Source organism: Bos indicus, chromosome 26 (assembly GCF_029378745.1).
Source record: "Bos indicus isolate NIAB-ARS_2022 breed Sahiwal x Tharparkar chromosome 26, NIAB-ARS_B.indTharparkar_mat_pri_1.0, whole genome shotgun sequence".
Taxonomy (NCBI): domain Eukaryota; kingdom Metazoa; phylum Chordata; class Mammalia; order Artiodactyla; family Bovidae; genus Bos; species Bos indicus.
The window spans coordinates 18952813-18966240 of record NC_091785.1 but is presented as its reverse complement, the minus strand read 5'-3'; the positions used below and the strand labels follow the sequence as shown (position 1 = coordinate 18966240).

Below are 13428 nucleotides of genomic sequence, written 5' to 3'. Positions count from 1 at the left end.
GCCCAGAAGGGTCAGGCCAGGTGGCATGGCTCAGTCCCCGGGCCAGCTTCCCAGAGTCCAGCAAGTGTCCCTGAGGTCAAGTCCGGGCCCTACAGAGAATGCACCTTCCCCTGTGGGTCCCCGTGGTCTTAGGAGGGCCCCATGGGAGGCCACTCAGAGGGCAGCCTTTGTCCCCCCGAGTCAGAGCCCCCTGAGGACCCTTCCAAAAACAGCCCTCACCGGAACATGCTCACATTCATGCACTCACCCCTTCTCTGTCACGCGCATTCTCACACTCATTCAATCTCACACTTATACTCACTCATTTTTACTCACTCTTATTCTCATACACCCACTCACTCCGGCTTATTTCTACACACTTTCACACACTCTCTCACACACTCAGACACTCTCAACACACCCCTGCAGTGCAGGGCTGAAGTCCCTGAAGCACCTCAGAGGGTCTCCCGTCTATGAAACCAGAACAATCATTTCTGTCGAGGACCACCCCCAACTCTGGGGGGCGCTGTGCGCAGCCTCTGACCTGAGTTATCTCATTTATCCCTCGAGTTAAAGTGGAATGTAGTTATTATCGTTATCCCCATTTCCAAATAAGGAAGCTGAGGCTCAAATTGCCCACAGTCAACAACTAAATCCTGAAAGAGTCTCTGTAGAACCGAGCCTGAGACTCAGGCCAATTTACTCAAAACCCCAAGTTTTAGCTGCCGCATCACCTGCTCCCCTCAGTCTGAGCCCGTTGCCTCTCCACTAACCCTTGCCCCATTAGTGCTGACCCCACTGCCATCCAGGTTTCTCGGGCTGTTGGTGATACCCCTGTCAGAGCTCAACTCCCAGCCCCACCCTCCATCTGGACTTTGAGACCCACCCACTGACGGGGACCATTTCTTCTGAGACCCACATCAGGCTCTGTGATTCAGCAGAGCATGCAGGGAGCAGCTCCTGGAGAAAGAGACATTCTTGGTTGAGTCTGGATGTGAAATACTGGCGATCCCAGGATGTCCCTCCTGGTGCCGCAGAAGCGTGGTGCAGACCATAAGATCCTGCTATTAAGGATCAGCTCTGACACACGCTAGCGGTCACACTTCTTCCGAAGTTCCTGAGGCCTGGGCTGGCCATCTTCATAAGCTTCAGTGTCTTCCCTCAATTGAGAATAACTGGGTGTCCCCAGGAGAGGGGTCCCCACTGCCTGAGGGCTGTGAGGAGCGTTCACCGTGCAGCAGCTGACCCGTCCACCTGTGGCCCCAAGACCTGGGGCAGGCACCCCACCGACCACCAGCCTTCTCTTCCCTCCTGTCTCCAGGGGTGGCCACGTACACGGACAAGTTGTTCAAGTTCCGCAATAACCGCTGGGAAGACATCCTGAGTGACGAGGTCAATGTGGCCCGTGGCGTGGCCAGCCTCTTTGCCGGGCGCTCTGTGGCCTGCGTGGACAGGAAGGTGAGTCCAGGGGAACATGGGGGCCTGGGGAGAAGGGAGGCAGCGTGATGGCCAGGAGGAAGCGCCAGCAGACATCCCCAGACAGAGCATGGCTCCCAAGGGCAGAGCTCAAGGCCACTCCCAGGGCCTTGCACAAAGTAGATGCTAACATCCTTTCACATCCTTTCTCCCCTGAGGCCCTCCCGGCAACCAGGGGCTGTCATCATTGTGTCTGCTGGACAGAGGACACTGAGCCCCAGCGTGGGGCAGGGGCCTGCCTGAGGACCCAGAATGGATTGGTGGTGTGGCTCAGATGTGACTCAGAATCAGTCAGCTCGTAACCTTGTGTTCGTTCATTCAACTCAACTCATTTATGAAGTGCCAACTATATGCCAGGCACTGAGCCATCAGGCCCCCTCCCCCATAAATATTTATGGAACAAATGAAGGCATAGCAAAGGGGCTCATGAGCGGGTGAGTGGAGGGTTGCCTGAATGTACAGTGCCATTCAAAGCACCATCGATACCTTCCTGCCCTGCTGGTCCACCCGGCATACAACTGCTAAGTCAAAGTGTCGGGGAGAAAGGCCAAGTGAGGAGGGAAGCAGCAGCTGCAACCATCCGTCCTGTGAGGGGGCCCCGCCCGGGCATCCCAGCCAAGCCAGCCAGAGCCAGAGCGTGGCGTGGCGCTGATTCATCCCTCCTGTCACCTGCTCCCCTGCCGCCCCTCCTTGGCTTTTACAAGACATCATCACTAAATCAGGGACCCAGCTGCTGCCCAGCTTCCAGGGGAGCGTCTCTGGTCCCCATTGTGGGAGTTGGGGCGAGGGGGCCAACTCATTCGGGATTTGAGATGGCACCAAGGGGATTGGGGATTCAGAGTGAATCTTCACAGCAGGGGCCTCCAGGCCTTGGGAAAAGGCAGGTGCCAGGTATAAATATTTATTTCTTAACAAGCTGGTGCTAGGAAGAGCAGCCAAGCTGGGCTGTGAAGCCACATTTAGCCCTGACCTGAATCTGTGCCACCTGGACTCCCGCCTGGTGGGAGGAAAGGGGAGGAGGCTCCATGAGAGCCCCAGGGAGTGGGGAGGATCTGGGGGGCGGGGAGGGGCACCAGGCCTGGCCTCTGAGAGGCCTCTTCCGTCTCCTCCTGGCTTCCAGTCTCCTTAGCCCCTTCAGGACCAGGGTGCCCCACACCCAGCTAAGGCAGGAACCGTCTCAGCACCGGTAGGAGGGTCTGAAGGTTAATCACAGAGAGACGCACTCTGTCCTAACAAGGTCACCTACACACCCACGCACTTAACCACAGGACAGAGGCACCATGTGAAGTGCAAAAAGAAAAAAGGGGGAAAAAAGACACTTTGGCATGAAGCACAGTAGGCAGGCACTTAGCAGCTCGCTCACTCCCTACTCAGACCCAGCCTCAGGAAACTAGAAAGCACCGGTCTGTCTGCCATCAGAAGAGGGGCTTCTGTTTGTGTTCAGCCACCACCTTGGCAACCCCCGAGGCCCGAGAACCGTGGAGAGGTCAAGGCTGAGTGGAAGCTGAGAGACAGGGATGCAGTGTGGTGCAGGAAAACACGAGAGCAATCGTAACAGTAGGAATATAATATTAACAGAACACTAATAATAATAGCTATTATGCTTATTAAACTAACCCCGTGCCAAGCTCTGTGCTAAGTGATTCCCATTCACCATCTTACTGAATTTTCAAAAAAGCCAATGAGGTAAATGCTGTCATTATCCCCATTTTACAGATAGGGAAACTGAGGCTTCTGGCACTTAAGCAACTGACCTTGTTACCATATAGCAAGTGACAGGCAAAGCCAGAAATTGAGTCCTGCCTAGCTGAAAATAGTCAGACACCTTTTTACCTCCCTGCTACCCTGCCTTTGGGTAAACCTGTACCAAATACACATTTCTAACCACAGGTTCTGTTACAGCCTTTGACCTACTCCTCCCTCAGCCCCACAGCCCCTAGCTGGGGCCTGTTAGTGTACCTGATTGGTGGTCTCTGGACCAGCAGCATCAGTGTTGTTAGAAATGCAGATTCTCAGGCCCCACCCTCCAGACCTACCCATCAGAACCACTGGGGGTGGGGCCCAGCAGCCTGGGTTTCAACTAGGCCCAAAGGTGACTCTGATGTATGCTAAGCTTGGGAGCTTTGCGCCAGGTAAAAGTCTCAACCCCTACAGTGTGCTGTTCTCTCCCTCTCCCCTCGCAGCCCTCATCCATTCTCTGCCCCTAACCTGGAACACCGCTGCCCTTCGTCTTCAGCTGCCTCATCACTCATCCACCTTTCTGGATCCAGCCCAAAGCCGATCTCTTACAAGAAGCGTTCCCTGATCGATAATGATTATGCCTCATGTTTATATAGCATTTTTATCTTTTCAAAGTCCTTTCACATGCGTTGTCTCATTTCATCTTCTCAACGACCCTGCCAGGAAGCAGGGGGGGCTACGATTCGCATGTAACACATGAGGAGGTGCAGCCAAAGTGGGTGAGGAACCTGCCCAAGGACGTAGAGCCAGTTAGGGGCAGAGCTTGGACTGGGATCCAGACTCACAGCCCTAGACCAGTGGTTTTCAGGGTGCGGTTCCTGAAACAGCTGCACCAGCTTTACCTGGGAACTTGTTAGAAATGCGGATTTGAGGGTGCCCTCCAGACCTCCTGAATCAGAAACTCTGGGGATAGGACCCAGCATCCAGGTTGCTTTCACAACCACCACCCCCCTGCCCCTGCCTGCTGCCAGTTGATTCTGAGGTAGACTAAAGGATGGGTAACACTGCCCTGGACCCAAAGCTGCAGGAACATCTTCCTTCCCCTGGAATCAGCTCCCCCACCCACAATTACCGTGGTCAAGTTCACATGTGACTTTCTGCAGTCTTCTAGAACTGTAACACATCTCCAATTTTTCTATTTTGTCAACCCAATACACTGATGTAAGGAACTAGGTATAACCACATTTTATAAATATCCTGATTTCTAGCAGAGTGCATTTCAGTTCATTTGGGCTTAATTGCCCATTTGCCGATGCGATTGCTAACAGCTGGTAGGGTCAGGCAGCGTCACGGTAAAGGCGCACTTTCCCCTTTGGCCCCATCCGTTCGCTCTTCATCCAGTCATTCCACACACGTACACCAAGCTCCTGGGATGGGCAAGAATCTTTCAAAGTTCTCCCTAACCACAAATGATGTTGTAAAGCAGTGCGACTCAGACTTCAGTTTTGCTTAGGGATCATATGGGGATCTTGTGGAAATGCAGATTCTGATTCGGCAGGTCTGGGCTGGAGCCTGAGAGTCCGTATTTCTAACATGCTTGCAGGTGACACGGATGCTGTTGGCCCAGGGACGGTCTTGAGTAACAAGACTCAGGTAGCCGAATCAGAATCTGCATTTTCACGAGATCCCCACATGATCCCCACGCAAAACTGAAGTCTGAGTCGCACCGCTTTAAACATCATTCAGGTAGCAGGCTAGAGACCCAGAGAACCAGAAATGAAGAGGCAGAAAAGTCTTTATGGAGCTGGAAACTGGAACAGCTCCAGTTTCCTCCCCCGACATGCCACACCTTGCGTTTTATATTCCGGGAACATTGAACAAACTGTTTGCAGCTTCCCAACACACGGTATACATCACTCTTTGTCTCATCTTTGTCTGGAAGGTTCTTTCCCCTCCACTTCACCCGGCCGAGACTCCTCGTAGAAAACCTTTTCTGAACTTTCTGTGGCCAGGCGCCCTTCCTCTGGGTTAGGAGCCCTTCTTCTGTGTACCCGGGAAACCCTGTACCCACTCTTAATCAGACCTGTAATTGCTGACACGTCTGATTCCCCCAGGAGAACCTGAGCACCTTCCTTGCTTCACCTACCTGTTAGCCCCAGGTGGCTCTTAATCAACTTCCCCGAAGAAAATGGTTCCAAAGGGATAAAGTGACCAGTTAGGTGAGAGAGGGCTCTCATGGGACCACTGGGGAAGAAATAAAAGAAAGTAAAGAAGGCTGAAAAGAGGGCAGAGACAGAGCGCGCCGTGCTGTCTTAAATTCAGCTATTTCTCCCAGGTTGTTTTGTGCTCATGGCTTCCTTTGTTGTTGTTGTTTTTAATTTTATGTTTTATTGAAGTATAGTTGATTTACAATGTTGTGTTGGTTTCAGGATACAGCAAAGTGATTCATCTATACCTACATACATACATATATATATATATTAGATTCTTTTCTCTTACAGGCTATTACAAAATACTGAGTATAGTTCCCAGTGCTATACAGCAGCTTGTCAGCTTCCTTAAAGCCAGACTATAAGCAACCTAAGGACAAAGACTTTGTCTGAAGTACATTTATAACCCAGGACCTTGCACATCGTTGGAGCTCAAGAAATATGTACTGTCTGATTAATTGGAGGGAAACGCTGCAAGGGATAAGAGGAAAGCTAGAAAACTGATTGAGAAATTGTGTGGATCTCTTGGGGGAAAGAAAGCATCCATTGAAGAAATAACACCATTATAATAACAGGCAGGAAAGAATCTTTCATCAGCCGTGTTTTGGACTAGAGAGGAGAATGAATACAGTAACAAGGAACTGGTGCCCAGGGCTTCTCCTGGATGCAAAGGGGGAAATATATATATATATTTGAGACACTGTTATAAAGGCAGAAGCAATATACAATTTCTTTCTGGTACAGGAAAAGCAAGGGGTAGAAGTGGGAAGGAGGAGCCTGGTGTGGCTGAACCTCTTGTGCCATCCAAATTAAGGAGTGAAGAAGTATGGGGTGGGGATGGGGGAGGGAGATGGCTCAGGAATTTGCTTGTCATCTTGGCTGGAGCAAGCTTGAATGGGAGAGAGACTGAGAATAATGGGAATTGGTAGATCAATCAATCAGCAAATATTTATTGAGCAGCTACCCTGGCTGGCAGCTGGAGAGAGCTCAGCTGGAGGGAGGCACATTAGAAAATTGTCTATAAAAAGGTGGTTGTGGGGGAGAAGGAGGGATGTTCTTCTGGAACAGGAGAGAAGGGGAAGCACTGTGCTGTAGGACTCTGGGGGCATCCCACACTTCGTAGCCTCTGTGAAAAAGCACCTCTGGAGCCGTGTCGTGTAAGGTCATGCACGCCAGACCCCAGGAGCAGAGCCAGACCCCAGGAGCAGAGCCCGAACCCCGAGAAAGAGCTATGGTCCTGTGAGTGGAGGGGGGATCTGCTTCCGGGCCCCCAGATGGTCCTGCTCACTGACCCTCCTTCCCTTCCTGCTCAGGGCTCCGGACGCTACTCCATCTACATCGCCAACTATGCCTACGGTAACGTGGGCCCTGACGCCCTCATCGAAATGGACCCCGAGGCCAGTGACCTCTCCCGGGGCATTCTGGCGCTCAGAGACGTGGCAGCTGAGGCTGGGGTCAGCAAATACACAGGTAGGCAGAGTGGAACAGGGGGACCTATGAGCTGGAGGGGCTGGGGGCTAGGTCTAGGCTTCAGGCCCCACAAGGCTGAGTCTAATTCATCAGAGCCCACAGGAGAGGGTGCGTCTGTGCCCTGGGGAGGGAAGGTGAAGGTTTTATTCTATCCCACCACCCACAGACGGCTTCCTCAAAGGCCGCCTCTCCAGATGATGGGACATCTGGTGGGGTGGGCTTTGGCGGGCACAGTGGGTGACGTCGGACATAGCCCAGAAGATCACCGCATCTTTCTCTCTTTGGAACCCCTTGCCCCATTCTCTGCTGTAACCCAAGCGATTGGGTGAACAGGTTCTGTAGGAGAAAACTGACAAATCACAGAGGCCAAGATTTAAAGCATTTTTTATTGCCAAACAGCAGATGAAATTATTTACTTACACATAAGCAGCCAGGAATTGAGTGCTAAATCCCTAAGCTTCAGCTGGGTCCCGTCTCAGTAAACTGAGCTCAAAGAATTGTGTTCTTATTCCCAAACCTCTCCAGCACTTTTTTTTTAAGGCACACTCCCCCCACATCTTTCAGAATGGGGGACCTATTGTCAGAGTCTCTGACAGGAGATCTTTCTAGGGAAGGCTGTTTTTCTAATTCCAGCACGGCTGCTGACTAAACTCTGATAATCTGCCAATAGACTGCTGATGGCAGAGCAATCTAGTTCCTGTTTAGGATGCCAAAAATCAGGAAGCCAGAGCTGTACACAACTTCTCACGTGTACTCTGGCCTCATTGACACCCTACCTGCACCTTGAATGTAGAAATTCTCTGAGCAGTTGACCTTCCTGATATGTCCGTCCCAACTGGCACTACAGAATTCCAAGTGGCAGCCTACCTGGTTCCAAATCTGGGGGCTGGAAGGATCCTTGATGGGTCATTTGGGCCACTCCCCTGCCTTCAGCCACCTGGGTAATGGCATAATCTCAAAGTCCTCCCCAGAAACGATTGTCACGGCCTCCCCTGAGTTTACGATGCCTTTCTCTAGCCAGCCCTCCACCTCAGTGAAAGGGGGAGATTGATGTTAACCTGTCTGACAAAGTTTGTGGGAACAAATGACTAGACAATAAAATAGTTTACACAGCTCAAGCCCCATCAAAGAGTGCGAGAGCTCTGCATGGGAGCGAGCAGCAAAGAGGCTGAGTGTCAGCAGTAAACCATGTTTTCCTGGGAAAAGGAATAAACATGCAGGAGCTTCAGCCTCGACTTGTACAGTCAATTTTTCTGAATAGTTCCCAGTTTTGCGCACTGGGCTGGCTTGGCAATTAAGTGCCTTGATCTGCAGAAGGAGGGTGGGCTGGGGAGATGAAGCGCTTGAAAATGATGAGCTGGAAGGCAAGCAAGGTCTGGGAGCGAGGGCTGTACACAGAATCAAAGAATTCATAAGGTTGCAGCAGGGTGTGAGCAAGAGGGGACATTGTTCATGCCGGCAGGCTGGCAGGGGGGCTGGCAGAACCAGGGGTGGGGAAGGAAGGCTGGCGGAACCAGGGGTGTCTCCAAGACAAGACAGCTGAGGAGCACGGGTGGGGATGGGGGCACCGGGCAGCTGTGCCAGGCTGTGCTGGAAGGACCGGACAGCTCAAGGAAGGGACAGGGGGCACAGGGCAGCTGTGCCAGGCTGTGCTGGAAGGACCAGACAGCTCAAGGAAGGGACAGCAGTTTCTATGGAGCATGCAGGCAAGCCGGGGCAGCTGGCATGCCCAGAGGACACGTTAGAGCAGCTCTGCAGATTTCCAAGAGCCATTTGGCTGACAAGAACCTATTTGGCCCACCAAGTTACTATTCTGTCTACCCGCCTTCCCCAGCCCACCCTTTCCCTGCCCGCCAAGACCCCCAACGCTACCCTGCAGCCCCCATAGTCACTCTGTTCACAACACATGGACATCTGGCTGGAAAACTAGCCCAGATGCCCCCTCAGGAATGGACCCCAAAGGTAACAGCCACCACCAGAGCCCAGCCTGATTGCCAAGGCTCTGACACACGGCCAAGGCTCAGCTCCAGGAGGGTGCCCTGGGCCCTGGGAGAGATGTAGACAGTGAGGAGCAGGGCCTGAACAGGCTGGGAGGGAAGCAAGCCTCGGCCAGCTGTGCAGTCAGAGAGCCGCATGTCCCTGGAGCCAAGGCACACAACACCCATCTGCCCGATGGACCACAGAGAACTACCCGTTTGCAAAAGAACAGATCAAGGTCCAGAGAGGAGAAAGGACTTGCCCAAGGTCACACAGGAGGTTTACAGAGACACTAGCACTTAGAGCCCCAGCCGCTGATACCTAAACTACCAGAATCAGCTGACCTTTCAAACGATCTCCAGCTTGAGAATCCTGCTCCAGCATGCAAGACAGGAGGGGCTGGTGAAGAAGGAAGAGGTGCACCCACCAGAAACGCAGCCCCAGGGATTGGCCCTCTGGACTTTAATTGCGACTCCCGGTTTTTCTGATTGAAACAGCTGCCTGGCCTGGTCTACTCAGGGAAGCAGGGGAGTTGGCCCGAGCATCCCGGGCTGCAGGGCGGGCAATGGCGAAGCCCACACCCGGCTGTCGGGCTCCGCGGGAGGGGGAGGGGAGGCATCCTCTCTAGACGCCCGACTCCGCGGCCGGCCGCCGCTCTGCTGGGTCACAGTGCCATCTAGCGGCCGGCGCGCCCGCTCTCGGGGGACTCGAGGGTCCCTGGAGGCGGCGCAGCCCGAGCCTCGCATGCAGAGTTGAGCAGCGGGAAGATCACTCCCTGGTGGTTCCTGGTTCTCCTAGCCCCGGCTTCCCCAGCTGCCCGCAGCCTCTTATAGCCTGAACTGCCCTGCATGGGAATCCTAAGAACTAGTTCTCCCCATGGCCGAGAGCCTGTCAGGAACTCGAGGGGACCAAGAGTTTTGCAGCCGCCTCTATGGCCCCCCAGTGATCTCAGACATGTCCCCAGGCCCCTCTGAGCACCTTAAATTAGCCCTCTAGCAGAGCTGCTACGTAGCCAGGATCTGGAGCCAGAGTGCTGGGTGCAGATTTTGCTTCCACCACGTCCTCCTGCCCAGGCAATAGAGAGCAACTTATTAACCCCTCTGAGCCTCAGTTTTCTTGCCTGCAAAATGGGAATATTAAAAGAGGTAAACATAGGGCATGCCTGGCACAGGGCCTGGCACACAGACAGTACACACAAGTGTATTGGACATCCGCACCCTGCTCTGAGGTTCTGACAGAGGGATGCTGGTCATTTCCTGAGTGTAGGGAGCACAGCCACGTGCTTTGTTGCTTAGTTGTATCTGATGCTTTGGGACCCCATGGGCTGTAGCCCCCCAGGCTTCTCTCTCCATGGGGATTCTCCAGGCAAGAATACTGGAGTGGTTGCCATGCCTTCCTCCAGTGGATCTTCCCAACCCATGGATCGAACCCAGGTCTCCCACACTGCAGGTGAATTCTCTACTGTCTGAACACAGAGGGAAGCACAAAGCAAGCCGGACCGGCCCCTGCCCTGGAGGTATTCTCCATGTGTCTACACCGGCGTGTCCTCCAGGGCACCGGTGTGGGCATTTTAGCCCTATTCCCGCTGGAATCCATCTATTTTTCCCTTCTTCCCTCTGGACCCTGCCTCTCCCCAGCCTCTACTTTTTCTGAGGACCTATGCGATTTGGCCTCACCCTTTTAGGGAGCATCTGTCCAGGCTGCAAGGTGGTGATTAAAGAAGCCTTAAAAGAAATTTGGAAAGAAAATGAAGGTGGATTTACAATGTTGGGTGGAGAGTTTTGCTGTTGGCTGGGAGCAGTGTAGAACAAAGCAGCGGGCAGATCTGATTTATAGAAAGTCATTATTGGAGGAGACAGAGATGCCTAAAGCCCAGCTGAGGCCTTCTGGCGGATCCCCACTAGCCAGCTCCAGAGAAGGGGCGGTAGCCTGGGGACCTCAGAGCCTCCCGGGTTCCCAGGCGGGTGCTAGCCTTTCAGTGAGTGTGCAGCCAAATGTGTCAGCTGGGGACAGGCAAGGCTAGAGCGACAGACTCCTCAGCCAGGGCCTGGGACCCCCGGGGAGTGCAACCACAGGCCTGCCGGGGGTACCCAAAGCCCCAGTCAACACACAGTGTCAGATGCATTAGATGACTGACAAGAAGGGACATCGTTTTTTATTTAAAGCAAGCACAGATGTATTACAGAATGCAAATGCAATCTTGGTATGCATTTTCTTCAGCGAAAACAACTGAGTTTTATTTTAATGTCGAGCGTATTATGGCTGGCCATTCTGGGGCCTTATCAAGAGTACAGACCCCTCTTCTAGGGAGAGGGAACTCGAGTAGAAGTGTTTGAGAGCACCCTGTGGGGAGAGAGTGGCTCTGGAGTCACTCGGGCATGGGTTTCAGCTATGATCCATTGCCCCCTAGCTGAGATTACGCCTCTGTGAGCTTTGGTTTCCTCACCTAGAAAATGGTGAGGTGAGGTGAATCACACAAAACCTAGGACACGGGACTGAACCACAGAGCATCTCTTCCTGCCCCTCCTTTTCCAGCCCTCTCTTATGAAATAGCTTCTTCCAGCCCTGCCTGGGGGCAGGGCAGGGGAGCACATAGAGAAGGACTTCGCTCCTGCACCCACCAGGCGCCCAAGGTTTGGAAATCCCCACCCAGCAGACAAGTGATGGGGGTTGTCCTCCCGCACCCCCCCCCACCCCCTCAATCTTCTGCAGGGACAGGCTGGAGGGATTAGAGACGAGTGGGAATATCCTTGTCTAACACCCTCCATCCTTGCACGCTTGGAACCATTCCCAGCACCTGGATGGCTCTCACAGGGCCGGGGGTAGCAATACCAGCACCAACACCGTATTATTGTGTTAGAAGCTTCAGGAAATGTGGGCTGTTACCATCCTGCCCTTCTCACACCCCCTTCTCCAACACACACACACACACACACTGTTCATTCCTCCACCCCTTCATGCCACTGCTTTGCTACTCTTAATATCTTGGACGTTCTTGGCAGCCTGCAGTCCTTAGCATCCACTGGAATCATTAATCAGCAGAATAATCCCACAGGTCCCAAGTTCCTTGTCTAACAGCCTCACTGCAGAGCCTCCATGGTGCGGACTGTGAATGGGCCCAGGAATCCACTCCCAGCCACACTTATCCTGAGGTCCAGCTTGGAGGATGCCCTGAAAAGTAGAGCTGGAAGGAGCCTTGGAGACCTTCTCACCCCACCCCCACACCATTTCACAGGGAGGGAGACCAATGCCTGGAGGGCGCACTCCCCAAGTTCTTGCCACTCTAGGCAGTCCCTGGAGGCTCTTCCTTAGCACAGTGAATCCCCCGCCTCTTCATCCCAGCCCCTCTGCTGTACTGTTTGGGGTGGTGCAGCAGCATGCCCCCAACTTCCTACAACCCTCTTTCCCTTCCCCACCCTCAACCATGAGGGCTGCCCTCATGTGGTTTGAGAGATGGATTGTTGTTGTTCAGTCACCCAGTCTTGTCCAACTTTTTGCAACCCCGTGGACTGGAGTACGCCAGACCTCCCTGTCCCTCACCATCTTCTAGAATTTGCCCAAGTTCACGTCCATTGAGGTGGTGATGCCATCCAGCCATCTCATCCTCTGATTCCCTCTGCACCTAAATTGGATTTGGGTCTGCATCTCCCTCCCAAGAGGTTTAGGGGTGCAGTTCTTAAGGGTGAGCAAGGCTTGCCCCCTGGGCTCAGAGCCATGGAGCTGGTCATCAAGGGGTGCCAGCAACCGACCGGAGAAAGAGGGGTCCACAGGAAAGCATTTTCCCCATGACCCTCTCTCCCACCCAGTCTGGTGGGCAGAGTGAAAAGCCTTCAGGGAGGGGTGGGGAGGGAGCCGCATTCATACTCAGCAGCAGAACAAGGAGGTCTTTGAAGCTTGAGAGTATTAGCAAAATAAAGTGATATTATTCTCCCAGCAGGTGGGAAATACTGGCACTAATGAGTCTGTGGCACTTGACGTTTTTCCAAGGTACCTTCCAAATACCAGCTCATTTAATAATTATGACAGCCCAAGAAGGGGTTATTATTATCAGTCTCAAGTTATAGGTGAGAAACCAGATGCCTGGAAAGGCTCAGTGACATGCCCAAGGCCACACAACTCGAACTTCCTGACCACCCCCCCATCTTTCCCACCACCAGTGCGCCTCTCTAGCCCCAACTGCGGAGCTGCGTGCCCCCAAGAGAATATTCTGGCCTCAAGTATAAAGGAATTAATTGATGTAAAGTGGAGTTTAACTCCCTATTGGGACATCATTTTCCAAGGCTGAATAAAGATGTTCCTAACTGCCCTGGGGTTGTCCCATAGGGTGTGTGCTAAACCTCAGAGGCCATGAAACAGGGTGGGTATGACAGAAGACAGGGCGAAGTCAGGAAAAGAGCTACGGGAGAGGGAAAGGTCTAGGCAAAAGATCCTTCCTAGATAACGGGCCTCTGTCATTGACCGGGCATGGAGTGGGATGGTCAGGCTGCACTTAAGATGAATGGATTTTATTGGTCTGAAAAGCCCTTACACGATGGACCTGGGAGTAGTGTTCCCCTTTTGGCCTCAGAGAGGGGTGCAGGTACCTGGCTGCCCCTGCTTCAGATCCCCTTAGACCCTCCATCCTGAGTCTGCTACA

The 13428-nt window shown here is 53.1% G+C and overlaps 1 protein-coding gene across 3 annotated transcripts in view; it reads left to right on the top strand.

Moving 5' to 3' along the window:
• The window catches only part of CRTAC1 (cartilage acidic protein 1), a 151938-nt gene that overhangs the window by 107560 nt on the left and 30950 nt on the right, over positions 1-13428 (top strand). For all 3 annotated transcript variants that reach the window (XM_070780608.1, XM_070780609.1, XM_070780607.1), the window contains exons 4-5: positions 1301-1437; positions 6659-6815. In XM_070780608.1, coding sequence (XP_070636709.1) covers positions 1301-1437; positions 6659-6815 — 294 coding nt within the window. The remainder of the gene's footprint in view (positions 1-1300; positions 1438-6658; positions 6816-13428) is intronic.